The 26,319-nt window shown below is 43.5% G+C and overlaps 1 protein-coding gene across 2 annotated transcripts in view; it reads left to right on the top strand.

Annotated features, from left to right (window-relative positions):
* The window catches only part of LOC142290511 (solute carrier family 26 member 10-like), a 159,720-nt gene that overhangs the window by 57,626 nt on the left and 75,775 nt on the right, over positions 1–26,319 (top strand). For both annotated transcript variants that reach the window (XM_075334471.1, XM_075334472.1), the window contains exons 3-8: positions 3,896–4,056; positions 4,276–4,440; positions 8,930–9,082; positions 11,139–11,221; positions 13,540–13,687; positions 18,658–18,771. In XM_075334471.1, coding sequence (XP_075190586.1) covers positions 3,896–4,056; positions 4,276–4,440; positions 8,930–9,082; positions 11,139–11,221; positions 13,540–13,687; positions 18,658–18,771 — 824 coding nt within the window. The remainder of the gene's footprint in view (positions 1–3,895; positions 4,057–4,275; positions 4,441–8,929; positions 9,083–11,138; positions 11,222–13,539; positions 13,688–18,657; positions 18,772–26,319) is intronic.

Genomic DNA, 26,319 nt, shown 5'->3' on the forward strand with positions numbered 1-26,319 from the left:
ATAATTTTGACTCTAGTAGGGTGACTCTGACACTCTCCTGATGAAAGGACCGGGGTTGGGTTATTGAATTAATTTGTAATAATTTGCAGTGATTGCACATATTTGATCAGTTGAGTGTAACTGTGAAACCTGACAACTGTTATTGAATTTCTATGGCTGTGAACTTCTTCATTGCCTGTTTCATACCCAATCTACCTGCATCTCCCTATTCCTGACTAATAAAAACCCGTTGAAGTCACCACTGAGTTGTCCTCACTGCATGTTGCACTCTTTGACTCTGTGTTAGACACAGGCAAATGTTTAGTTGTGTACTCCACAAATCTGGCCTCTATACAAGAATGGAAAGAAGAAAGCCAATTTTGAAAGCAAGCCATAAAAAGCCATTTTGCAGTTTGAAAAAAGACATGTACGGTACACAGCTAGAATGTGGAAGAAAGTGTACTGGTCAGATGAGACCAAAGTTGAAGTTTTTGAGCTAAATGCAAAACACGTGTTTTGTGTGTGGCATAAAACAAAATCTGCACATCACACTAAAAACACCATACCCACTGTTAAACAATGTGGTGGCATCATACAGTGCGGAGGCTTTTCTTAGCAAGGACAGGGAAGCTAGTCAGAGTTGATGGGAAGATAGATGGAGCTAAACAAAGGGCTATCCTTGAGGAAAATGGTTAGAGGCTACAAAAGGCTTAAGACTGGGATGTAGTAGGTTCACCTTTCAGCAGGACAACAACCCTAAACATACTGCTAGTGCTACAATGGATGGTTTAGATCTGTGTGTGAATTGATAAGTTAAAGGGCAGACTTAAATCCCATTGAGAATATATAACAAGACTTGAAAATTGCTGTTCACAGACATCTCCATCCAATCTAACTAAGCTTGAGCTTTATGCAAAGAAGAATAGGCAAAAACTTCAGCCTCTAATTGTGCAAATCTAGTATCGACATACCCCAAAAGATTTACAGCAGTAATTGCAGAGATAGGTCGTCTTAAATTATATTGATTAAGGGGGGCTGAATACAAAATCAATTTTCATATATATATTTTTTAATATATTTAGAAAATAATGTATAATTTCTTTTATACTTCACAAATACTTACTACTTTTTGTTGGTATTTCACATGAAATCCCAAAGACAATTAAATTTGTGAATGAAATGAAAAATGTGGAAAAGTTCACAGGATATGAATATTATGAAAATATAGGCTAACAATATTAGATTGGTGAGTCCCTGGCTTGTGGCACCCCCAAAAAACTTTCAGGCGCCATGGCACTTTGCCAGTGTTGTATGCTCTTCAATATTTATTAAAGTGCACATTCACACTTTGGCCATTAATAGGCAAATATAACCTAGAGGAAAAAACCTGCATACAAACTCTACAGTAAGTACGGTAAATATGATAGGGTACTTAGTTAACATTTTTTTGAATAAAAAAAGCAAAAAAGCCATCCCACCATAATAAGGTGTACCCCAATAAGTATGGTCTCTACTCTTTTAACTCACCTCAGGCCTCAAAATAGATGGGAAAGAGTTGGTCGTAGACCTGACTGTTTTATACCTGTTTGTGGAAAGTTTAAAAGATAATGGTGCACGAATGATGGAGGTGGCAACACCTTTAAATGTATTGAATACAAGAAACTGAAGTAAATCCAAAAACATGGGCCAACACACAGGTTAGTATAAGTGTAATATGTATGTACACGTTCACACTAAGGACCATTAACAGACAAATATAAAATAGAATTAAAACAATGGATAAGAAACCCTACCATAAGTAAATAGTTACACATGTAAAGAAACATAGGGTACTAAGTTAACATCTTTTGGATCAAAAAAGCAAAAAACTCATCCCACTGTGAAAAATTGTAGCTAGTGTCAGGATGGTCCCTACTCTCGCAACTCATCTCACTAACTGCCAACAGACATCAAAATACCTAGGGGCAGAGCTCCTTGCTAAGTGCACCATTCAACTGGTGTAAAACAGTCAGGTTCAGGACCAGCTCTGTCCCCATATATTTTGAGGCCTGCTGGCACATAACAAGGTGAGTTCCTAGAGACAATCCTGATTAGGTACACCTTGTTACGGTGGGATGGCTTTTACACTTTTTTGATAAAGAAAAATGTTTACTAAGTACTGTATGTTTTTTTACATGTGTAGAGTTCCGCGATAGTCATTGGCAAGCTGTTGGACGCGGAAGATGAGGTCCTGGCTGGGTGTGTGGACTTTCCCTGTGTGAGCAGTACGCTTATGTAAGCTCAATGGTGCTAATGGTTTTGGTTTGCCACGACCAGTTGATGACGGATTGATGACTCATACTGACAAGGAGACCACCAGTTCAGTTTAAAGAATGAGACTTTACTTAATGGTTCCTCTTTATCAAATACATACACTAGATAATGGACATATAACTTTCAGCATATGTCAGCTGTACAAAGCATATGTGTGGCGCCCCTGAGGCTCCAGTCGCCACAGAGTATTGCACCTTATTTAAGGTGCGATATTCGCCTCGGGTAAGGAGGGGGTTATCACTAGTGTTCCACATTCACACCATTACATACAGTCAGGAGCCTTCTCACTGGGGTTAGAAAGGGGGGTGGTCACTGAAGCCAGCCACGGGGGGGGCGGGTTCCACTTGGGGTAGAAATAGGAGCAACTCACACAATTTTCAGTCAGTCTTCCCAGGACATCAGTTCTGGCGATACGACACCCCCATCGTCTCTTCATCTTTTTCTGTCACGGGGCCTAGGCTTGGAGCGGAATGCTCATCCCGGGATCCTCACTGCTGGAGAGGCAACACTTACAAAGAACCTCTTCCAAACACCGGTGGTTTCTTCCAACTTATCCGAGGTCGACGGGGCCCATCACAGCGGTGACCAGTGCTACTTCGGTAGCGACCGGGTTACTTAAAGAACTGTAAGTAAAGACACCTGGAACCGCAGCGGCCGACTCGGACTCTTATTACTGGCGCCGGCGCCCCATGCTTCGGTGTCAACGGGCATCGACACTACTACTACTCCCCTCATCATCCTCCCCGAGGCCTGCTCCACCATCTCAGCTGCTACTATCCGCCCCTGGCCGCGTACCGCAGGTGGCGTCATGACAAACATCCACCTCTTAAATCCCCCTTTTATTCTGGACAGCTAGGGGCACGAAGCCAGGTAGGGCCACCCATGACATCCCCGGAACCGACATTACCGGCCCTGCGTCATGTAAGGTTAACCCCCTGCCACCTGGGTGCCACATATGCAGACACACTTGTGTTTTCCTATAGATTGTTTCCATTCTTACTGGTCCTGTGAGTCCCAGTACAACCCAATCTAGCACTAGAGTCCAATTTGTGAGAGTTACATTCCCTTTCCACAGCTCCACATCTATTCTCTTCGTAGATCAGGAGGTCTGGTGGTTGCCAGAAGGACCGGAGTAGAGCTATTACCTCCCAGATGCTTAGGGAGACTCTGCCGGGGAAAGTCAATTTCACACTTGCACCAGTTCCCCTTATGCTGTTCGGAAACCCGTCTTTCTCCTAAGAACTAACCCCTCCCACTATGGGCTAGTCCCATCACTTAACTATTTCTCACCCTATAGTCCAACAGCTGCACATAGTCTTACTGTACATTACAAATTACATAAAAATTCACATATTACATTATTTACAAAGACGCAGGGCACAATTAACATAAAAATACAACTTGATTGATGTCTTTATGGGATTTGAATGCGACAGTAACCAGTCCAGCTCCTTATATTTGTGCAAATATTTACTTAAGGTAGGGTTTCTATGCATTATTTTTATTCTGGGGTATATTCTTCAATGTTTCTGTAGTTTTCAGATTGGTTTATACTTAAATAAAACCACATTTTGAATGTATGCTTTATATTTTTGAACCCTAGGTACATTTGCTGTGCTAAGTCTAATGACTGGATCAATCATCAATGAACATCTTTTTCAAAACCCATTGGACAGAAACCTCACCAGTGAGGAGCAATCGGAAATATATGCTCAGAGAATAGGCATGGCTGCAGCTATTGCTTTTCTAATGGGACTGATAATGGTAAAGTAATTAACTATTGAAACTTACACATACTTACCTATTAGACATACAATTTTAACATAAATCAAATGAGTTATTTCACATATCACATTGTGCTTCAACTTATATAAATGCAACAATATGAAAATGTTACTCTTTACACTACATATAAAAATATATGCAAAGTAATATTGCTATAGAAGTGGAACATGTGGGATAATTGTGCCCTTTTCTCTTCAGGTCATCATGTTTGTTCTCCAGTTGGGATTTCTATCCACTTACTTGTCTGAGCCTATAGTAAAAGCTTTCACCAATGCCGCTGCTTTTCATGTCACAGTTTCTCAGATTCAGAACATGATGGGACTTCCTCTTCCACGTGCAACTGGATCTTTTGCCATTTTCAAGGTGAGCCCAGTAGACTCCTATAATTCTATCTATGAATTATACTGAACAATGAAGGTTGTGTCCATTACTGATAAGCCATGAATATAGTCTCCTAGGGCAGCTATAAAAGGCGCCTTTTCCTGGGGTTAGGTTGGCATTATAGTTCATGAGTTAAGGCCACTTTATACGCAACGACATCGCTAACGAGATGTCGTTGGGGTCACGGAATTCGTGACGCACATCCGGCCTCGTTAGCGACGTCATTGCGTGTGATACATACGAACGACCGCTAACGATCAAAAATACTCACCATATCGTTGATCGTTGACATGTCTTTCTAATCTCAAATATTGTTGCTGCTTTTGGACACAGGTTGTTCGTCGTTCCTGCGTTAGCACACATCGCTATGTGTGACACCGCAGGAAAGAGGAACAACATTGTACTTGCGGCCGCCGGCAATGAGGAAGGAAGGAGGTGATGTTACGGCCGTTCATCTCCGCCCCTCCGCTTCTATTGGGTGGTCGCTTAGTGACGCCGCTGTGACACCACACCAACCGCCCCATTAGAAAGGAGGTGGTTTGCCGGCCACAGCGACGTCGCTAGGAAGGTAAGTATGTGTGATGGGTGTTAGCGATGTTGTGCGCCACGAGTAGCGATTTGCCCGTGATGCACAACCGACGGGGGCGGGTGCTTTCACCAGCGACATTGCTAGCCTTTAGTTAAGTAGTCTCCATTTAAGGCCTAAGACACATGACATGAAAATCAGAGCAAGTGGAATGCGATAAAACATCGAATTCCACTCGGACCAGTATTATTCTGTGCGAGCACCCATGAGCGATTATTTTCTCAGCCCTAATTGGACCGAAAAAAACAGTCACAGCATGCTGCGTGGGCAATGCGATCCTCTTTCTCTCGTACCCATTCAAGTCTATGGGGCGAGAGAAACATTGCACTGCACTCGCATTACACCGCTGTAATGCGAGTGCAGAGCGAGAATGGCAATAGCTGGCAACGGAGCAGAGAGGGAGATAAATCCCTCCCTCTCCTCCTCAGCGCCGGCCCTCCCCTCCTCAGTGCTAGCCCGCCCCCACCTCAGTGCTGGCCCCACGCATCTGTGGTCCGATCGCACGATTGGACCTCAATCGCAATGACACTCGCATGACACTCGGCTCCCGCTGTGCTGCCAGCGTGAACTGAGTGTCATGCGAGGACCACAGTAGTCCCTGTGTGTCCCTGGCCTAAGAGTACGGTTCCACTAGCGCATAGCTTCCAATGTGAGAGCATCGGAAGCAATATGGTAATGACCCTCTGCTGCGGGTGTCAGCCAAGGATCAGGTGACTGTGATGTGATCTTGCGATTGCATCACAGGTGTGGAGAAGAGAGAGGGAAAACTTTCTCCCCATCTCCTCCACTGCCAGTCTCTGTGTACATCACACTGCGGTCTGATGACATGCGAGTGAAGTGCGATGTTTCACACACTCCCATAGTCACAAAAGTGTATATCCTCCTTGTCACCACCAAAAACCCACACTCAGGCACAACACACAGCCATTATAGCCTAACCACCCCCTCAGGATAATAAGGACACACCAGTGGGCGGGATGAGGCGGATGAGAACGCCCACCTAGGGGTCCTGGGGTGTCGGAGGCGGGAACACGTCAGTTTTGAAGTGAAGTTCAAGTAGAGGTGAAGTGGAGTAGTAGTAGTGAGTGGAAGTCAAGTGCAGACTGTGCAGTGTAGTCAGGGGTAGGGGCCCTTGGACTACCCGGCTAGGTGGTAGACAGTGAGCAGATCCACAGGCGACGGAGATCCGGTCGCGGGAGACCTAAAGTGGACCGAGGCAGGGTCGTAGCCTGCCTTTGCCGACAGCGGGAATCCGGTCCGGAGGCCGTACACAGTCGGGGTGCCTGAACCCTAGGACGAGGAAGGTTGCAAGCCCCCTTGTTAATTCACCAGCAGAGGACGAGGTTTCAGGCCTTGTTCTCCCGAAGCCCAGAGAGCGAAACTGCAGCCCAACGCGGGGGATAGGGTGTCCGTCAGAACCCACAGAAATCCCAAGGGTCAGATTTCGCAGGCCACAGCTCCCAAATACATACAAAACCGGGAGTGGACTTCTCCGATTCATGCAAAGTCGTCCAAAAAGAGAGACAAACACAGCATGCAGGAGGAGGGACACCTGTTCACTAACCAGGGTGTGGGACCCGAGTCCACCCTCAAACGGCAGACGGTCACTGGCAACTTGGTTTACTACTGGACTTGTGTGCAATTACTGAACTATTAGAACACCATTGACCCCCGATCCAATCCGGCGTGCCACCTCCAGCAGCCATCACTCCCGTATACCAACACAGGGCCCCAGGACTACACCTCCCCTACCCGTGGAGGGGATTCCATCTGCAGCCCCCATTACAGCGGTGGATTACGCGTCTGACAGCCCACACAGCGTGTTCCCTCACACATGTGTACTGAGGAAGGTCCACATAGGACCGAAAACGTTTTTGTTACGCACATGAATACATTTTTTTCAAATCATCTTGGGAGTGCCTTGTATACTTTATTCTACCACTAACATGGATCCCCCTGTATTTCCAGTGACAGAAGATGGACCTGGTTGGTGCAGGATAAGTTAAGTGTTTTATTGGTAACATTTTGGGGTACAGAACATTTTATGATCGTGACGCGCCCATGGGGTCTTGGGGGTTACTCGTCACCGGGCTGGTGTAGGGAGAGGGTTGTCACAGCGGCCAAGCCTGGTCCTGTGACCCCGGCGGTGTCAATAAAAGAGGGAAGGGATGTATTTACAAGGGAGAAAAGTTTGTATTCGTGACGCCACCTGTGGTATACGGCTATTATAGGAGCCGCCGCTGCGGCAGGTATCGTCTGGGGGCAGATGGTAGCGCAGCTCGCTTAGTACAGCTCTCCACAGGCAGAGCTCAGGCCCCACGGGCCCCTTGGTCCTCCACGTCCTCTCTCTATCCGTGTCCGTTGAGATCTCCCCCTGCTGTTCTTCTCCTCCTTGTGTATGTGTCACCTGACTACCCTGATGGTGTCCCGCCCCCAGGTAACCTGAACTAGTGGGCAGGAGGTCCCATACCTCATGATGGCCACCCCCAGCATCCTACCCTAACTCAGTCCCACTGGAAGGGCAACTGACTGTGTTGGATGGATTGTGGTAGTTACCGGTGATGACCTCCTCCGTACCCGGGAGGTACGGTGCAGTACCCTGTGGCGCCTCAAACCGCAGGGGCACCACAATCGCTTTCAGTATAAGGCTGAGATCACATGCTTGTGTACTGCGCTGAGCATTTATGTCGGGGTCTCCATGTAAATCCTGCAAAAATGTGATTCAGACGAAACGCCCAATGGAACATTTAGGTAAAGTATATATACTGTATATATATATTTTTTTTTTCATTTCACTTTGCATTAATTCTTGTGTAGCACCTGAAGGGTTAATACATTTCTTGAGTGTGATTTTGAGTACTTTGTGGGGTGCAGTTTTTAGAATGGTGCCATTTCTGGATATTTTCTGTCACCTAAGCCTCTCAAAGTCACTTCAAATGTAATGTGGTCCCTAAAAAATTGGTTTTGTAAATTCTGTTGAAAAATGAGAAATTGCTGATGACCTTTTAACCCATCTGACCCATCTTCCTAAGAGAAAAAAAACTACTGTCACAATAAAAAGAAGAAGATAAACTTGGACTCTAAGGAAATCTATCTATATTAATGGTTCACTAACCCTGACTCGGCTGTGTTACAAATCTTTACATAACAAGTCCACTATGGTAAAAGGTTAGTCTCTTGGTACGGTATGACAGAGTGGGAAGAGGCAGCCCTGGGGAAGATGTCCATCTCTGGTCCTTGGTATTTTGGCTTCAGTACGTGACAGCATAGTCTAGTCCTCCTCTGGAAGGGGTATACTCTATTCTGCCTTCTGTGCTTGACCGCCTAGTCTGATGTTCTCATGATGGAGGTGTTCAATCTTTTCCTCGGTGGAGGAAGGAGGTATTTAGTTTTTGGGGTCTTGGAGATGGAATGGAGTAGTCGGTCTTCAGGTTCCACGGATGGCTATGGAACTTAGTTTTTCTTTGGTCTCAGTACACTTTCAGAATCTTCCACAGCAGATGACACGGGCCCACTCTGTGGTGTGTACATCCTTTCCCCATGTAGTATTGCCGCCAACTTCCTGTTGCCAGTTTGGCCTTTTATATCATGTAACTGTGCCACAGTTGTCAGCTGACCCAGCACTCCCTGCCAATCCTCCCCTCTTGGAAACACACTCCTTAAGATCTGGTTCCGATCTGTTCTGGTTTACCAGCAGAGGGCGCTGTGAACCTCCAAATGTCGTAGAGCATGGAATATGAACACCTTCTACCGTCCACCCCCTTACATATACTTTTGTACATGCATTGGGCTGCCGCTATTATTGAAATGTTTCAGGGTTAAAAATAATTACATCAACTTGTTCTAAAAGGTGTATAATTAAACTCACCTTTATTTGCTTTGTAGACACTCGCATCAGTTTTTACAGCTGCCCATATGACGAATGTTGCAGAGTTGATTATTTCAATTCTCTGCTTAGCAGTGCTTATACCCATCAAAGAACTTAATGTTCGTTTCCGCACAAAGCTCCGGACACCAATACCAGGGGAAATAATTCTGGTAAGTGTTTTAATGACGTATTGCAAATGCTAAAATGTAATAATAAATAAGACTGAATAGCGACACCTTGGTGATTTGTTCCCATAGGTGCATCATTTAAATGACATCAACCATCTATAGGGGGTTTTCTAAGCAGGTCAACATCTTTGTGATCTTAAACTAGTAGTTGAGGAGCGCAAACATGAAATGTTATACATTCCTGATTTATTTTCTATGATTGCTTATATAGAGCTGAGAAATTCCGCAGCGAATTACAGACATTATTATCACTGTCCATGGCAATCTAAATTCCCTATCATTATGTTTTTGGAGGGTGGGAGGAACCCAGAGTACTTAGATTAAACCTGCACAAACATGCGTAGAACATACAAACTTCTTGCAGATGCTGTCCTTGGTTGGATTTTAACCCAGAACTCGATTTTTACCTGTCAACAGTGTTAACCTCTGTTGGCCTTTGGTTACTTTGGCTCCTCCGAGAAAATAATTAGTACACCCCCATGCTTGTCAAATATAATGGCATTGTAAACGTTCTTGTTATTGTTAAACACCCAGAAATTATCACCAAAGGTGAAATTGGTACTTGTCCATCAAAAAATGAGTCAAATATGACATACATCCAAAAAACATCACAGAAAAAAAAACAGCCATTACAACACAAGACCAGATTACCATTGCACTAGCAGGATTCAGCAGGCACCCATGATAAAGGTGGGGGCAGCACAGGTGCAAAACACTGATGAGACAGCCACTCACAACCTATCAATTCATGGTGGAGGTGGCTTTTTGTATTAGGCATGCACACAGATAGGTCTTGCATGGGGTGCCAGCCAGCCACATGGGTACAAGTGATGCACAGTGTCTGGCTTACAGCCTGTTGATGATGCCCATACCTTTAGATCAAGCGGGCTGGCCTATAAGTGCACATCACAGGACAGACACCCCCAATTCACCCAACCAACACTAAAGGTTGCATCCTGCATACAAATGAAAAACATTTTTGAAAACATTTTTTTGGAATGAAAATTGATATTAAAAAATACTTGAAGTATTGGTCCATATTTTGGCCAAAATATGCAGGCTCGCATATTTGACCATCAAGCTTTGGAAGTGATTGGTTCCAAAGTAAGCTCGGAGTGGGGTTGTCTTCAGCTGGAGTTTTGAGGTCCATCACAATGATGGATTCACTCGCATTTTGGCATGCCAGCCCTCACACTTACTACACACAATAACAATACGGGAGTAGAGTTTCAATATCTTAATCATTAATACAGGACCTGTAAAATATGTCCTTTTGATACACAGTGCCATTATTTTTTTTATCTTTGAATCATTGTGGAGTCCATCGTCATCCTTCACAGCAGTGAGAGCGAAGGGTTTATATTTTATTACATAACTTGTACACATTAGATCTGTTAGAATCTGCATTTGTAGCCAACTGAACTATAATCTGATAATGTGAAAAGTGCTGATCTAACTACCATAATAAAGTAAACATGTGATAGGACTTTTATTTATAAATGAGAAAAGTATCTATGAAATCTGTTGTAAGGAAAAAATAGTTACCCCACATGTATCAATAAAGGGGTTGTCCAATACTCGGACAACCCATTCCCAATCACCATGTTTGCACCAGTTAAAATCAACTTATACTCCATTCCATGGCCGGCGCTGTTCCAGTATTGTCGGTACTCGCTCTCTGGGGCAGTCACGGGACGTTGTTATGTCACATGAGCGCTGCACCAAATCAGCAATGTCTTCACTCTCCCCACCTTTGGACAAACCGGACATCAAGAGGAAGTGAGCGGCCGGCCGCAACTAATTGGAAGCCAGCGCTGATTGGGCGCTAGGCTCGGGCGACGTATCTATGTCATCTGAGTCCAGGAGAGCAAGTGCCGACAGCACTGGAATAGCACCGGAGGTGAGTATAAGCGTTATTTTAAGAGGGGTCTACATGGTGATTGAGAAGGGGCTGTCTGAGTAGTGGACAACTACTTTAACTTATAATGGAGTAACTCTTGTGTGGCATCTTAATTAATAAAATGTTTTTGTATTGCAGGTTCTTGTGGCTACTGGAATAACTTTTGCTTCCTCTCTGGATGACCGATATAATGTACAGATAGTTGGAAGTATACCAGCAGGGTAATAAATTAGTTACACAATGGCAATAAGTTCTACTGTATTTGGTTCATTAAAAGAGAAAAATCACATTAAAATAGTCTGCGCAGCTGGAAAAAACATTTCTCGCTGTAAAAACACTAGATGAAGTTTCCTTTATTGGACACTGTGTTTTAACAATATACTGGTGTCTTTTTCAAGTCACAAAAAGAGACCTTCACCTACTATTTTTGCAGCAAGAGACTTTTTTTTCCAGCCGTGCAGTCAATTTTAAAGTGTTTTGTTTTTAATCTTTTTGGTGAATTTTACCTGGGAGGTGGTCTCCCCTAGCCATGAGGAACAACAGTTGGCTTTCAAACCAGGGACCTCCACATAATCCCCAAGGTGAGCCCTACCATTTTTATATATTTATCGTCCTCTAATAGGGTCACCTTATTTTGCGACCTCTTTCCCTTCACAGCTTTTCTTGCACACTGTTTTAGGTTGACATACTGCAAAGTTGTCTTTGCAAACTTGATTAAAACAAGGATTATACTTATTTTTTTTATTAAATAGGAACTATTTTTTGCACCTGTACAGTTAATCACCTGAGTAGTATAAGTAAACTCATTAAAGAGAAACCTTTCACCCATTTTTTTACATTAAACGAGATAAATTATATAATAGGTGCTGCAGAGTAGAACAAAAGTTTTAGATTTTTAATTCTGTTGTGGAGATGTTAACAAAGTATTCAGTATCTAAACAGTTAAAAAAAATTGAGTCCAAGTGGGCATTGCCAGAGTGATTTTACTGGGGGCGTACACCTTTTCCTCTTTCTCACACTGACCAATCATTAGCAAGCAGCTACACACTGGGGAAAGAAGAACACGCCCCCACAAGAGCTTAGAACAGGCTCAGTGTGAGACATGTATTGACAAACAGTCAGCTGTCCTTCTAGCAGAGTGATGAAGTGGTGAATCACAGGAGAGCAGACCTGAGTAGGATTAACCAACAACTTTCAGCTCTCATCTCTGGGAGCCAGTACTGCACAAGTTGAGTCTCATTAAAAATAAAATAACTGTTTAAGTGCCAGATACTTTGATCGCCAATATCTTAGGCTGACTTTATAATAAAATAAAAAAAAAAACAAACAATTTATTCTGCTCTTATACTGTAAATCATATGTCCAGGTGAAAGGTCTATTTTAAGTACAATATAAAAAAAAGCACTAAGCAGTTAAAGCGTGAATTTCCTGATAGGGATCAGACAACAGAACAAGGCCATTCAAGTCAGAAATAAAAAGAATGAAATATTTCTGAATTTCCATGGATTTTACGAGGTTCAGGCTTTGGAATGTTACTGCTATTTGGCAGAATTAAAGGTTTTCTTCATGATTTTAAAAAGGAAATATCATACAATTAAAGGGAACCTGTCACTGTTTTTTCGGCCTTTAAGTTGCAGCAACCACCAGTGGGCTCTTAATAATACATAATTTATAACACTTTCTAATACTCACCTAAACTGGTCGCTGCGGTGGATGTGGCTCAGATTGGCATCTTCGTCCTCCGGTGTCGGCGCCGCCTCTTTTGGCCATCTGTCGTCATTCTGAAGCTGCGGTACATGACGCGTCTGACGTCATACACACTCGCCGGCATTCAGGTCCTGAGTAGGCGCACTTTGATCTGCCCTGAGTAGGGCAGATCCAAGTATTGTAGGGCGCATGCACAGGACCGGCGAGTGTGTATGACGTAGGACGCGTCATGCACACAGGCTTCAGAAGGAGGATGAACATGACCGAAAGAGGCGGCGCCGACACCGAAGGACGAAGACGCCCATCTGAGCAACATCCACCGCAGCGACCGGTTTAGGTGAGTATTATAAAGTGTTTTTTATGTTGTACACAGCGACCTGGGCTCTTATATATAGCATGTTAGAATGCTGTATATAAGAGCCCACTGGTGGTTGCTGCAGCTTATAGGCCGAAAAACCGGTGACAGGTTCCCTTTAAAAAATAACGATTATTCACTTGTAAATACTCTGCCAGTCGTCATAAGTGTTACATAAAGATAAAACATCCATTATTCAGTTGACATCTGTAGCTAATCATTGGCCTCAATGATTGCTAAGGTGCAAGTAACACTGCTGAGACAAGTGATTGTCTGCAGAGGTCACATGAATGATCAACGGTCAAGGACCTCGGGAGCAATGTCATTGGAGTGCAGGACATTTACCAGGGGAGTGTGATTATTTTTTCTTTACAAAATTTCCTGCTCCAATACAACTTAATTAAAATCCCAGACAAACGGTTCAAAAATATAAAAGATGAAAATGATGGATCTTTCAATACTTTCACTTTTTAACAGATTTCCAGTCCCCAAGCTTCCAGCGCTGGATATTATTCCTAATGTGATTGGAGACACTATCGCCATCACGTTTGTGGGTTACGCAGTGTCTGTATCACTTGCTATGATCTATGCAGAAAAACACAGATACAGCATTGATCCCAACCAGGTAACACTAGAATTTTCTACTACGGTACTTTGTGTCCATTTTCAGTCAACTTTTTTTTAATAACTTTTATAACCGTAAAGCCTACCTGTCATTTCAGATAACTTTTCAGAATTAGCTGTCATGTGTGAATCCTCCATTTTTCACTGTTTTTCCCCATCTGCAAGCACTATGTCTAATTTTCTCTTTTCTCTGACCTAGTGGGTGGGGATTAGCTTCCATAATGTCTTCTATAAACGGTACACAGAAATGAAGAGATTTCCGCTCTTCTTTCTGTAATAGAAGTTCAAAAGTAAGAGCACTGAAGACATTATACAGCAGTACTGAGCACTGTAGCTGTGAACACAGTTCTGGGATAATCTAACACACTAGCCATAGCACAATTTGCCAGTCTTTTCTGCCTACTTGTTCTGTTACTCTGTTGTGGCCAGTGGTAGTACTTCAGGCAACATAGCAAATATAAAACCTAAAACAATACTTTAGGGCAATTGGTGTCTTCAAGGGGAAATGTTACAACCCAACACAACCACCTCCATACATATATACAGTGCCTTGCGAAAGTATTCAGCCCCCTTGAATTTTTCAACCTTTTCCCACATTTCAGGCTTCAAACATAAATATAAAAAATTAAAATTTTATGGTGAAGAATCAACAACAAGTGGGACGCAATTATGAAGTTGAACAAAATGTATTGCTTATTTTAAACTTTTGTAAAAAATAATAAAGTGAAAATTGGGGCGTGCAATATTATTCGGCCCCTTTACTTTCAGTGCAGCTAACTCACTCCACAAGTTCATTGAGGAACTGAATGATCCAATGTTGTCCTAAATGACTGATGATGATGATGATAAATATAAGCCACCTGTGTGTAATCAAGTCTCCGTGTAAATGCACCTGCTCTGTGACAGTCTCAGTGTTCTGTTTAAAGCGCAGATAGCATCATGAAGACCAAGGAACACAACAGGCAGGTCCGTGATACTGTTGTGGAGAAGTTTAAAGCCAGATTTGGTTACAAAAAGATTTCCAAAACATTAAACATCCCAAGGAGCACTGTGCAAGTGATCATGTTGAAATTGAAGGAGTATCATACCACTGCAAATCTACCAAGACCCGACCGTCCACCCAAACTTTCATCTCAAACAAGGAGAAGACTGATCAGAGATGCAGCCAAGAGGCCCATGATCACTCTGGATGAGCTGCAGAAATCTACAGCTGAGGTTGGAGAGTCTGTCCATAGGACAACAATCAGTCATTAACTGCACAAATCTTCCTTTATGGAAGAGTGGCAAGAAGAATGCCATTTCTCAAAGATATCCATAAAAAGTGTCATTTACAGTTTGCCATAAGTCACCTGGGAGACACACCAAACATATGGAAAAAGGTGCTGTGGTCAGATCAAATCAAAATCGAACTTTTTGGACACAATGCCAAAAGATATGTTTGGCGTCAAAGCAACACAGCTCATCACCCTTAACACACCATCCCCACTGTCAAATAACTGATAGAGACATACCGCAAGCGACTTGCTGCTGTAATCGCAGCAAAAGGTAGCGCTACAAAGTATTAACTTAAAGGGGCCGAATAATATTGCACGCCCCAATTTTTAGTTTACTATTTTTTATAAAAGTTTAAAATAAGCAATAGATTTCATTGAACTTCACAATTGTGTCCCACTTGTTGTTGATTTTTCCCATAACATTAACATTTTTATCTTTATGTTTGAAGCCTGAAATGTTGGAAAAGTTTGAAAAATTCAAGGGGGCCAAATACTTCGCAAGGCATACTCTGTATGATGGTCCATACAGTTCCCTATTTATATTATGGTGTTCCATATAGTCCCCTATATACAGTTATGATGGTACCAACAGCTTCCTATATACTATATTATGGTCCCCATAGCTCTCTACATACAGTCTGATGATCCAGACATTTCTCTAAATACATTATGATGGTACCCACAGCTCCCTATACACTGAATGATGGTTCATACAGCTCCCTATATATAGTATGTCGGCGGAATTGCTCCCTATATACAGTATGATGGTCCCAACAGCTCTCTACATAATGTATGATGTTCCCCATAGCTCTCGAAATACAGTATGATGGTCCTCACAGTTTTCTAAATACAGTATGATGTCCCCACAGTTCCCTATACACTATATAATGGTCCCTATTGCACCTTATATATTGTATGATGGTTCGCAACAGCTCCGTATACACTTTATGATGGTTCCTGTAGCTCCCTATATACTGTATGATGGTCTCCACAGCCCTCTACATACAGTTTGAAGCTCCCTATACACTGTATGATGGTACCTATAGTTCCTTATATACTGTATGATGGTCCCTACAGCTCTCTATGTACTGTATGATGGTCCCCACAGCCCTTTATATACCATATTTTGGCCCCCAAAACCTATTATATACACTGATAAGCAAAAGGGTAACAAAGTTTTGAACTATTGACTTTCAAGCTCCATATTTCATCATCCATTACAGCTCCGAAGGTGATACTACCATAATTCATAGACAATCATCTTGGCTATCTCATAAATAAATTTGACTTGCAAACTATTCACCATATAATTAGTTATGCAGATTATTGTCATATCACTGCATTGTTACTCTTTTGCTCCTGGTGGTGGAATAATCTTTTTCTTTCTGTATACTACAAATTACAACCTGTCCTCATATTAACTAATAGCTTAGTGTTCTATTAGGTTGATTTCCAAGCGAAAGATCACTGGATGGAATCGAGGAGCAGCCATAAAGATTATTTCCCAAGAAAATAGAAACAGCATCATCCAGTTCATCGATAGTCGTTTATCGGCCAAGACAATTAGCAAACTGCATCATACAAGTGCCATAACAGTTGGAAGAATATGAAATAAAGTCTGTCGATCTATTCAAAAGCCAAAAAGTGGATGTCCATGCAAAATATCAGAGTTAACAAGTCAGCTCATCACATGGAAGTGGAGACAGCTCGCATGCTTCATAATAGTGACATCGTAGATGTCCATGCAAGCACCCTAAGATGCATGTTACACAAGTCTGGAATGGTGGCCTGAAAAAAGGTAAAGAAGCATCGACTTCAATATCGTCATAAGAAGTGTTGGCTCGAGTTTGCAAAAAAGTACCAAACGTGGACAGTAGAAGATTGAAAACGGGTGATTTGGAGCGACGAGATTAAAGTCAATAGACAAGGCAAATAGAGGCTAATGGATCAAGAAATTGAAGGAACTGTCAGGTTTGGTGGAGGAAGCCTGATGATATGGGGTTGTTACACAGGCAAAAGCATTGGATACTTGACCATCGATGGTGGTAACAATGCTGAGCTATATGTGAGTATCCTACAAGACGAGTTACATCGTACACTCGAGTACTATGGGTATGGAAAGGATGGCATACTGTTCCAGTAGGACAATGAGTAGAAGCATATGGTCAAGAAATGGTTCAGTGACAATGTAGAGGTGTATGTAAAGTAGAGGTGCTGGATTGGCCACCCCAGTCTCCTGACCTCAACCCAATCCAAATCTAGAGTTGAAGAAAAAGCTGTCTACATACCCATGTGACAACAAGTAAAAACAGATGCAGCACCGCCAGGTCACCTGATTAAATACTGCGGGGAACAGGAGTAGCGACAATAACCACCAAGGCTCTGTGCAGTAGTGCTCACCAGAAGAGAAACAGTCCAGCGAAGATCATCCCAGGACCCGTAGAAGTGCAGCAGCGCAAAACGGCCATCATCCTCTGGAGTGCCAGCATCTGCATTTATAATAAAGCAAGGACTTTTATATAACAGCGTGTGCCACAATTCTACCTTCTCTTATGCTTACATACCCAAGTGAGTCAACCAGTATGCATCAACAATGAGAACGTGTAGAAGACACCTGGGATCAGATTTCAGTGGAGACATGCTTGAATCGGATTCATGCCTAGAAGTATTCAGGCAGTGTTGAAAGCCAAAGTAAATTTACAAAATGCTAACAAAATAATAAAAATGTAAACTTAGATTTTTAGGAGCAACACATTAACAATTCTATGACATGACAAGAGTACGCAAAACTAATCATATGCTAAATAGTTGTAAGTCAAATTTATATATGAGCTAGCCAATATGATTGTCTATAAAATAAAGGTAATCTCATGCTCAAAGCAGTAGTGGATGGTGAGATGTGGAGCCTGAAAGTCAAAATTTCAAATCACTGTTGACCTTCTGTTTGTCAGTGTATACACAGTATGATGTCCCTCATAAAGACTTTATTATGACCTAATTTCTCCCTATATACAATATTATGGCCCCCACAACCACTTATAAACTTTATTAAGACCTACAGTTCTCCTAATATACAGTTTAATGGCCCTCCACAGCTCCCTCTATATAGTATGATGGCCCCTATAGCCTCCTATATACTTCATTATGGCTCAAAGATCGTTGATGCTAGCGACGCCACTGGTCTGCACTGGTCAGGACAACCACTGTTATCAAATCCAAACACATGCTGCAGTTTGTTTGCATTCTTTATTTAGCAATATCCATGGGTTACATCAAGATATCAAATGTACAGTGGGTACGGAAAGTATTCAGACCCCTTCAAATTTTTCACTCTTTGTTTCATTGCAGCCATTTGGTAAATTCAAAACAGTTCATTTTTTTCTCATTAATGTACACTCTGCACCCCATCTTAACAGAAAAAAACAGTGTATTTCAAAAAATTGTGTATTTCTATAATCTGCAATAGTTTATAATTTTATTGTCAACATGGCCTCATACGGTATATGTGGACTATAGACATATACGGGAAGTCCTAGACCCAATTTCTACTATCTAGAGTACATAACTCTCACTGTTGATGACTCAGTGAAACTGTTTATCATCTTGCACATTTTTGATCATGTGAATATTACTTAGTAACATTTAAAGAAAAAGGGAACATATTTTGTAGTTTTAGCAGCATATTTTTATTTTTTAGGAGCTGTTAGCTCATGGAATATCCAACATGGTCTCTTCTTTGTTCCACTGTTTCCCCAGCTCTGCTACTTTGGCTACAACCAATATTCTAGAAAGTGCTGGAGGTCATACCCAGGTAATATATACAGTATATTATAATGCTATATATGCAACTTATATTTGTACAGATGTAGTATTTTCTAACATGACACACTTTCCACACTACAGAGAGATATCTGATGCAGAAAAGTTTAACTGGGCACCTTGGGTAAATTGACTCATAAAATGCTCATTCTGTGTTAAATGGAGTCTATCACCCACAAAACACAAATTAAACTTATGTAGGAGGTGGTCAAAACCCCCCAAGTAATGTACATATTGATGATTGTCTTGTATTTTACGTATATGTGAATTTATAAATTATAGCTACTAGTTATAGAATGAAGATAGATATGTTGCCATCTAGCTATTTTAGGATTAATACAGGCACACGGGAAACATAGTGTTTTAGCTACAATTTTAGATAAGATAGGGTTAATGGTAGTTGGAAGAGGAGAAAAGGGTGTAGTGCGGCCATGTTTGAAGGCCGAGGGGCAGTGTGGATTCGTGCAAGCGAAAGAGAGGATGTGGGCCTAGATGCGTCGGTTGGTAATAAATCCCGAGGCCACTTCTATAGGTACAGAACACAAGGCTTATCCTGGCGGGCTAGGAAAAACCGTTAGGGGATCAAACGGACAAGGAGTGGGAAGAGGGAAGAAGGAACAATCTTGGAGTACCAAAGAATTATGTCAGAGCAGTCAGGAAGAGAGGATGCCGAGTACCATGTCTGCCATGAAGGTGTTAAGTGCAAGTAAAGAAAGTTTGGTGTGGCGTATTTCCTTCCCAGTGACTTCAGCAATCAGCACCGGTGGAAGTGGGAACCGTCGGAGCCCCCGAGGGGCAGGCGGGTGTCACACATTCTTTCCATGTACATGCACACATTCAGGAACCTTTTAGCGTAAAAGCACAGCACCTGTGAGGCCCAGTACCACCCCCCTTCACTTAACCACTATAAAGAGGTTACCTTTGTGTACCTGTTTGGTGTATTAATTGTTTCCTTTACTGTCCAGAAAAAAGATGTTTATTCAAAAAGAATGTTAGGGTACTTGGCGCATTGTTAGTATGGAAGACTGCTCAGTGCATTGTTCGGCTTCCAGAATTAGGAATCTCTCTCCCATATCAGTCTGTACAATAACGGCAATGATTGCTGCATTAAAGATAAGTTTTTTCTGGGTTATATCTCCTATATGACCATGTGTTTTGCAAAATGTGTGCTTTGGGTGACAAACTTCTTTAAAGACTTTTTTTTTTGCCTGTGATCTAATTAATAACACTTTTGAACATTTTTTTTTCAATGAAATACAACTCAAGTTGAATCATTAACATATTAACTGAATTGAACACTTGAATGCATATGACTACCATACATCCGCATACTCTGGATATACAGTTAGGTCCAGAAATATTTGGACAGTGACACAATTTTCGTGAGTTGGGCTCTGCATGCCACCACATTGGATTTGAAATGAAACCTCTACAACAGAATTCAAGTGCAGATTGTAACGTTTAATTTGAAGGTTTGAACAAAAATATCTGATAGAAATTGTAGGAATTGTACACATTTCTTTACAAGCACTCCACATTTTAGGAGGTCAAAAGTAATTGGACAAATAAACCAAACCCAAACAAAATATTTTTATTTTCAATATTTTGTTGCGAATCCTTTGGAGGCAATCACTGCCTTAAGTCTGGAACCCATGGACATCACCAAACGCTGGGTTTCCTCCTTCTTAATGCTTTGCCAGGCCTTTACAGCCGCAGCCTTCAGGTCTTGCTTGTTTGTGGGTCTTTCCGTCTTAAGTCTGGATTTGAGCAAGTGAAATGCATGCTCAATTGGGTTAAGATCTGGTGATTGACTTGGCCATTGCAGAATGTTCCACTTTTTTGCACTCATGAACTCCTGGGTAGCTTTGGCTGTATGTTTGGGGTCATTGTCCATCTGTACTATGAAGCGCCGTCCGATCAACTTTGCGGCATTTGGCTGAATCTGGGCTGAAAGTATATCCCGGTACACTTCAGAATTCATCCGGCTACTCTTGTCTGCTGTTATGTCATCAATAAACACAAGTGACCCAGTGCCATTGAAAGCCATGCATGCCCATGCCATCACGTTGCCTCCACCATGTTTTACAGAGGATGTGGTGTGCCTTGGATCATGTGCCATTCCCTTTCTTCTCCAAACTTTTTTCTTCCCATCATTCTGGTACAGGTTGATCTTTGTCTCATTTGTCCATAGAATACTTTTCCAGAACTGAGCTGGCTTCATAAGGTGTTTTTCAGCAAATTTAACTCTGGCCTGTCTATTTTTGGAATTGATGAATGGTTTGCATCTAGATGTGAACCCTTTGTATTTACTTTCATGGAGTCTTCTCTTTACTGTTGACTTAGAGACAGATACACCTACTTCACTGAGAGTGTTCTGGACTTCAGTTGATGTTGTGAACGGGTTCTTCTTCACCAAAGAAAGTATGCGGCGATCATCCACCACTGTTGTCATCCGTGGACGCCCAGGCCTTTTTGAGTTCCCAAGCTCACCAGTCAATTCCTTTTTTCTCAGAATGTACCCGACTGTTGATTTTGCTACTCCAAGCATGTCTGCTATCTCTCTGATGGAATTTTTCTTTTTTTTCAGCCTCAGGATGTTCTGCTTCACCTCAATTGAGAGTTCCTTAGACCGCATGTTGTCTGGTCACAGCAACAGCTTCCAAATGCAAAACCACACACCTGTAATCAACCCCAGACCTTTTAACTACTTCATTGATTACAGGTTAACGAGGGAGATGCCTTCAGAGTTAATTGCAGCCCTTAGAGTCCCTTGTCCAATTACTTTTGGTCCCTTGAAAAAGAGGAGACTATGCATTACAGAGCTATGATTCATAAACCCTTTCTACGATTTGGATGTGAAAACTCTCATATTGCAGCTGGGAGTGTGCACTTTCAGCCCATATTATATATATAATTGTATTTCTGAACATGTTTTTGTAAACAGCTAAAATAACAAAACTTGTGTCACTGTCCAAATATTTCTGCACCTAACTGTATTCTCCACCTCGTAGCAAGGGAGAATACCAATGTTATACAGCACCAAATGGATCAGGACACTTTTCTTTTTCTGTTGGATTTTAATAGATTTAAATGTTTGATTTCAAATGAAAATATATGAAGATAGATTTTGGCCCAAAACACATAGTACAGACTTAATGTTAGCTAGGAAACCATCTGAATAATGTTGCATTGTTCTAGCAGGCTCCACCAAAAATAATGAAATAACAATGAAGGAGGTTTTCCAGCAATATACAAAGAAAACTTCTCCAAAAGATCACCCGTTTATCCAGACCAGATTTACAGTGACAGACTAAAGCGGTCTTTACACGCTGCAACATCGCCAGTGATGTCGCGAGCGATAGCACCCTCCCACGTCAGTGGCGCGTCACGGGGTGATCGCTGCCGTAGAGAGCAATATCACTAGGCAGCGTCACATGCAATTACCTGTTCACTGACTTCGCTGTGGCCACCGAACAATCTCTCCTTTAAGGGGGAGGTTCGTTCTGCGTCACAACGGCGTCACTAAGCGGCTGCCAAATAAAAGTGGAGGGGCGGAGATGAGCGGCCGGAACATCCCGCCCACCTCCTTCATTCCTCTTTGCCGGTGGCCGCAGGTACAATGTTGTTCCTCGTTCCTGCGGTGTCAGACATAGCGATGTGTGCTGCCGCAGGAACGACAAACAACCTGTGTTCCAAACGAGGAACGATTTTTTAAAAATGAACAACGTGTACATGACAAACGATGTGACACCTTTTTGCGATCGTTAGTGATCACAAAAAGGTGTCACACACAACGACATCGCTAACGAGGCTGGATGTGCGTCACCAACACCGTGACCCCGACAATATCTCGTTAGCGACATCGTTGTGTGTAAATGGGCCTTTAGGCTATGTGCCCATGGTGAAAGTATCCTGCGGATATATCCGCAGGATATTCCGCAGGAGCTCCCAGAAAACCGCAGCACAACTTTGTATGTTTTAATGCTGCGGTTGTATTGCGGAATGTCCTGCGGATATGCTGCGGTGTCCTGCATTGAGGATACAGTACCATGGCTTCGGCACTGTATCCTCTATGCAGAACAAGTGCTGGAGTGATTGGGGAGTTCATACTTACCTCCATCACACAGTACTTCACTTTCCAGCCGTGTCTGTCTGCTCATTGCCAGAGAAGGTGGGCGGGCCTGCACTAGCTCTGGCTGTCACATGACTGGAGCTTGTGCAGGCCCTGCCCACTGCCTGTTCCTGGCTCCACGGTGCTCCTCTGCAGCGGAAAAAGTGACTCCGGTGTCTGCTATCAAGGCAGATAAGCATGCTGCAGATTTTTTCACAGGGAAATCCACATTATTTCCGCTGCAGAAAAAAATGCAGCATGGGCACAGCAGTTCTAAAATGCCATAGAAATGGCTGGGGACTTGCTGTACTGCGTATTTTTGAAAAATCCACAGAATTTCAGCGAAAAAATCGCGGCAAATTCCGTGCATTTTCTGCAGTGTGGGCACATAGCCTTAGGCTATGTGCCCACGGGGAAAGTTTCCTGCGGATATATCCGCAGGACATTCCGCAGGAGTTCCCAGAAAACCGCTGCACAACTTTGTCTGTTTCAATGCTGCGGTTTTATTCCGGAATGTCCTGCAGATATGCTGCGGGCATTCTGCATTGAGGATACAGTACCATGACTTCAGCACCGCATCCTCAATGCAGAACAAGTGCTGGAGTGATTGGGGAGTTCATACTTTCCTCCATCACGCAGCACTTCACTTTCTGGCTGTGTCTGTCAGTGTCTTCACTTTGCCGGAGAAGGTGGGCGGGCCTGCACTAGCTCCGGCTGTCACATGACCAGAGCTCTTGCAGGCCTCGCCCACCACCTCCTGCAAAGTGCTCCTGGCTCCATCACGCTCCACTGCATCGGAGGAAGTGACTCCGGTGTCTGCTATCAAGGCAGTTAAGTATGGGACCCTGCGGAAAAATCCGCAAGAATAATTCACATGCTGCAGATTTTTCTGCAGGGAAATCCGCATTATTTCCGCTGTGGAAAAAAATGCAGCATGGGCAAAGCACTCTCCAAATGCCATAGAAATGGCTAAGGACTCCCTGTACTGCCAATTTTTCAAAAATCCACGGAATTTCCACAGAAAAATCGCAGCAAATTCCGCGAATTTTCCGCAGCGTGGGCACATAGCCTTATAGCTTTAACACTGAAACCTCAATCTATACCCTTAATCAGCATAGGTTTATTCATACAAACACAATTTGCCCAAAGGGCAACTAGAGGTACCCTACCTAAAAGGTTAATAAAACTTAACTTTTATTCTCAAATATGCATTAAACAGATCAATCTAAAAACTCGGCAGACATAGCAACCTAATAGTAAGTCATCTATGCGGCCACGGACCAGATACTATATACAAGTGGACTGATGTCTTACAGTATTATCAGATTGGTATTGCCCTACTCTGCCTATAAAAAGCTAATAGCCTCCCCAACATGTTTCACCATGTCTGGCTTCATCAGGGGGCTGAGGCTATACCATTATAGCCTCAGCCCCCTGATGAAGCCAGACATGGTGAAACATGTTGGGGAGGCTATTAGCTTTTTATAGGCAGATTAGGGCAATACCAATCTGATAATACTGTAGGACATCAGTCCACTTGTATATAGTATCTGGTCCGCGGCCGGATACCTGACTTAAGGGTGCTTTACACGCTGCAACATCGCTAGCAATTGCTAGCGATGTCGAGCGCGATAGCACCCGCCCCCGTCGTTCGTGCGACATTTGGTGCTCGCTGCCGTAGCGAACATTATCGCTACAGCAGCGTCACATGCACATACCTTGTCAGCGACGTCGCTGTGACCGCCGAACAATCCCTCCCTCAAGGGGGAGGTGCGTTTGACGTCATAGCGACGTCACTGCGGTGTCACTAAGCGGCCGGCCAATAGAAACGAGGGGCGGAGATGAACGGCTGGAACATGCCGCCCACTTCTTTCCTTCCGCATTGCCGGTGGACGCAGGTAAGGAGATGTTCCTCGTTCCTGCGGTGTCACACATAGCAATGTGTGATGCCGCAGGAACGACGAACAACATCGTACCTGTGGCAGCAGAGATATTAAGGAAAGGAGCGACGTGTCAACGATTTAGTGATCGTTGATTGTCACTCCTTGGTGTCACACGCTGCGATGTCGCTACCGGCGCCGGATGTGCGTCACTAACGACGTGACCCCGACGATATATCGGTAGCGATGTCGCAGCGTGTAAAGCACCCTTAAGTGTATGTGTGACGCCCTAGCAGCAGTTGGACTGCTCGGCAGAGACTTCGATGAAAAGGGGGATTATTTACAGGGGAGAATGTTCGTGACGCCACCTGTGGTACGCTGTAATGAGGAGTACCGTCGCTGCCATATGGGAGTGCCGGGGCAGATAGTGTGGGGCAGCCGTGATGGAGGTTCCCTCCGCAGGTAGAGAGGCCCCAGGACTCAGGGTAGAGAAAAGGTAGGAACAGTCTATATTGATATAGGGCCGGAAGGGTGCTGGGGAGCCAGGGTACTCACTCAGGTGTGATGACGCATTAAATGGACACAGACTCTGAGGTAAACCAAGTCTCTGGGTATCGCTGCCCTCGGTGACAGCACGTCCGGTGGTCCCTTTCAGTGATTCTGTGGTGGACTGGAGCCTTCCTCCATACACTGTGTACTCTGTGTGTCCCTGGTCCCATCGGCTTGAAACCTCCGGGTCCCGTCCCTCTTTTTAATGGGGACCTGCTCTTAGCAGCTGGCACGTGGGATTTTCTGTGACTGCTCAGTGTGGGAAGTCCTATCACTCCGTTGTGCTGACGCCGCTAATCTCTGAGCCGTTGCAGATAGCGTGTGAAGCTACTTCCCGCTGCAGGTTAATTGCCGGGTTGCGTGAAGCTACCTCCCGACTTAGGGGCCTGTCCCCCGCTGTGTGCTCGGCCACTAGACCGGTTATTGTGGATCCAATAGTTGATGGTCCTCTTGACCTGTCCAGCCCTGTCCTCCAGTTCCCCGCGACTTGGTCTCCGTCTCCTCAGGCTCAGGCCACCGTCTGCGACCCAGCCAGACTCTCCTCAGGGAGCTCTTACTCCCCAGGTCCTCTCTCTTTGACAGTTACTACCAACTGTCTAACTAACTCCTCCCACCAGCCTGTCTGACTCATAGGTGGGTGGTTCCTTTCCCAGCTGGAAGTAGCCACCTTTTGCTTTCATTACTGCTTTGCACACTCTTGGCATTCTCTTGATGAGCTTGAAGAGGTAGTCACCGGAAATGGTTTTCCAACAGTCTTGAAGGAGTTCCCAGAGATGCTTAGCACTTGTTGGCCATTTTGCCTTCACTCTGCGGTCCAGCTCACCCCAAACCATCGCAATTGGGTTCAGGTCTGGTGACTGTGGAGGCCAGGTCATCTGGCGTAGCAAACCATCACTCTCCTTCTTAGTCAAATAGCCCTTACACAGCCTGGAGGTGTATTTGGGGTCAATGTCCTGTTGAAAAATAAATGATGGTCCAACTAAACGCAAACCGGATGGAA

This window comes from Anomaloglossus baeobatrachus, chromosome 2 (assembly GCF_048569485.1).
Source record: "Anomaloglossus baeobatrachus isolate aAnoBae1 chromosome 2, aAnoBae1.hap1, whole genome shotgun sequence".
NCBI lineage: Eukaryota > Metazoa > Chordata > Amphibia > Anura > Aromobatidae > Anomaloglossus > Anomaloglossus baeobatrachus.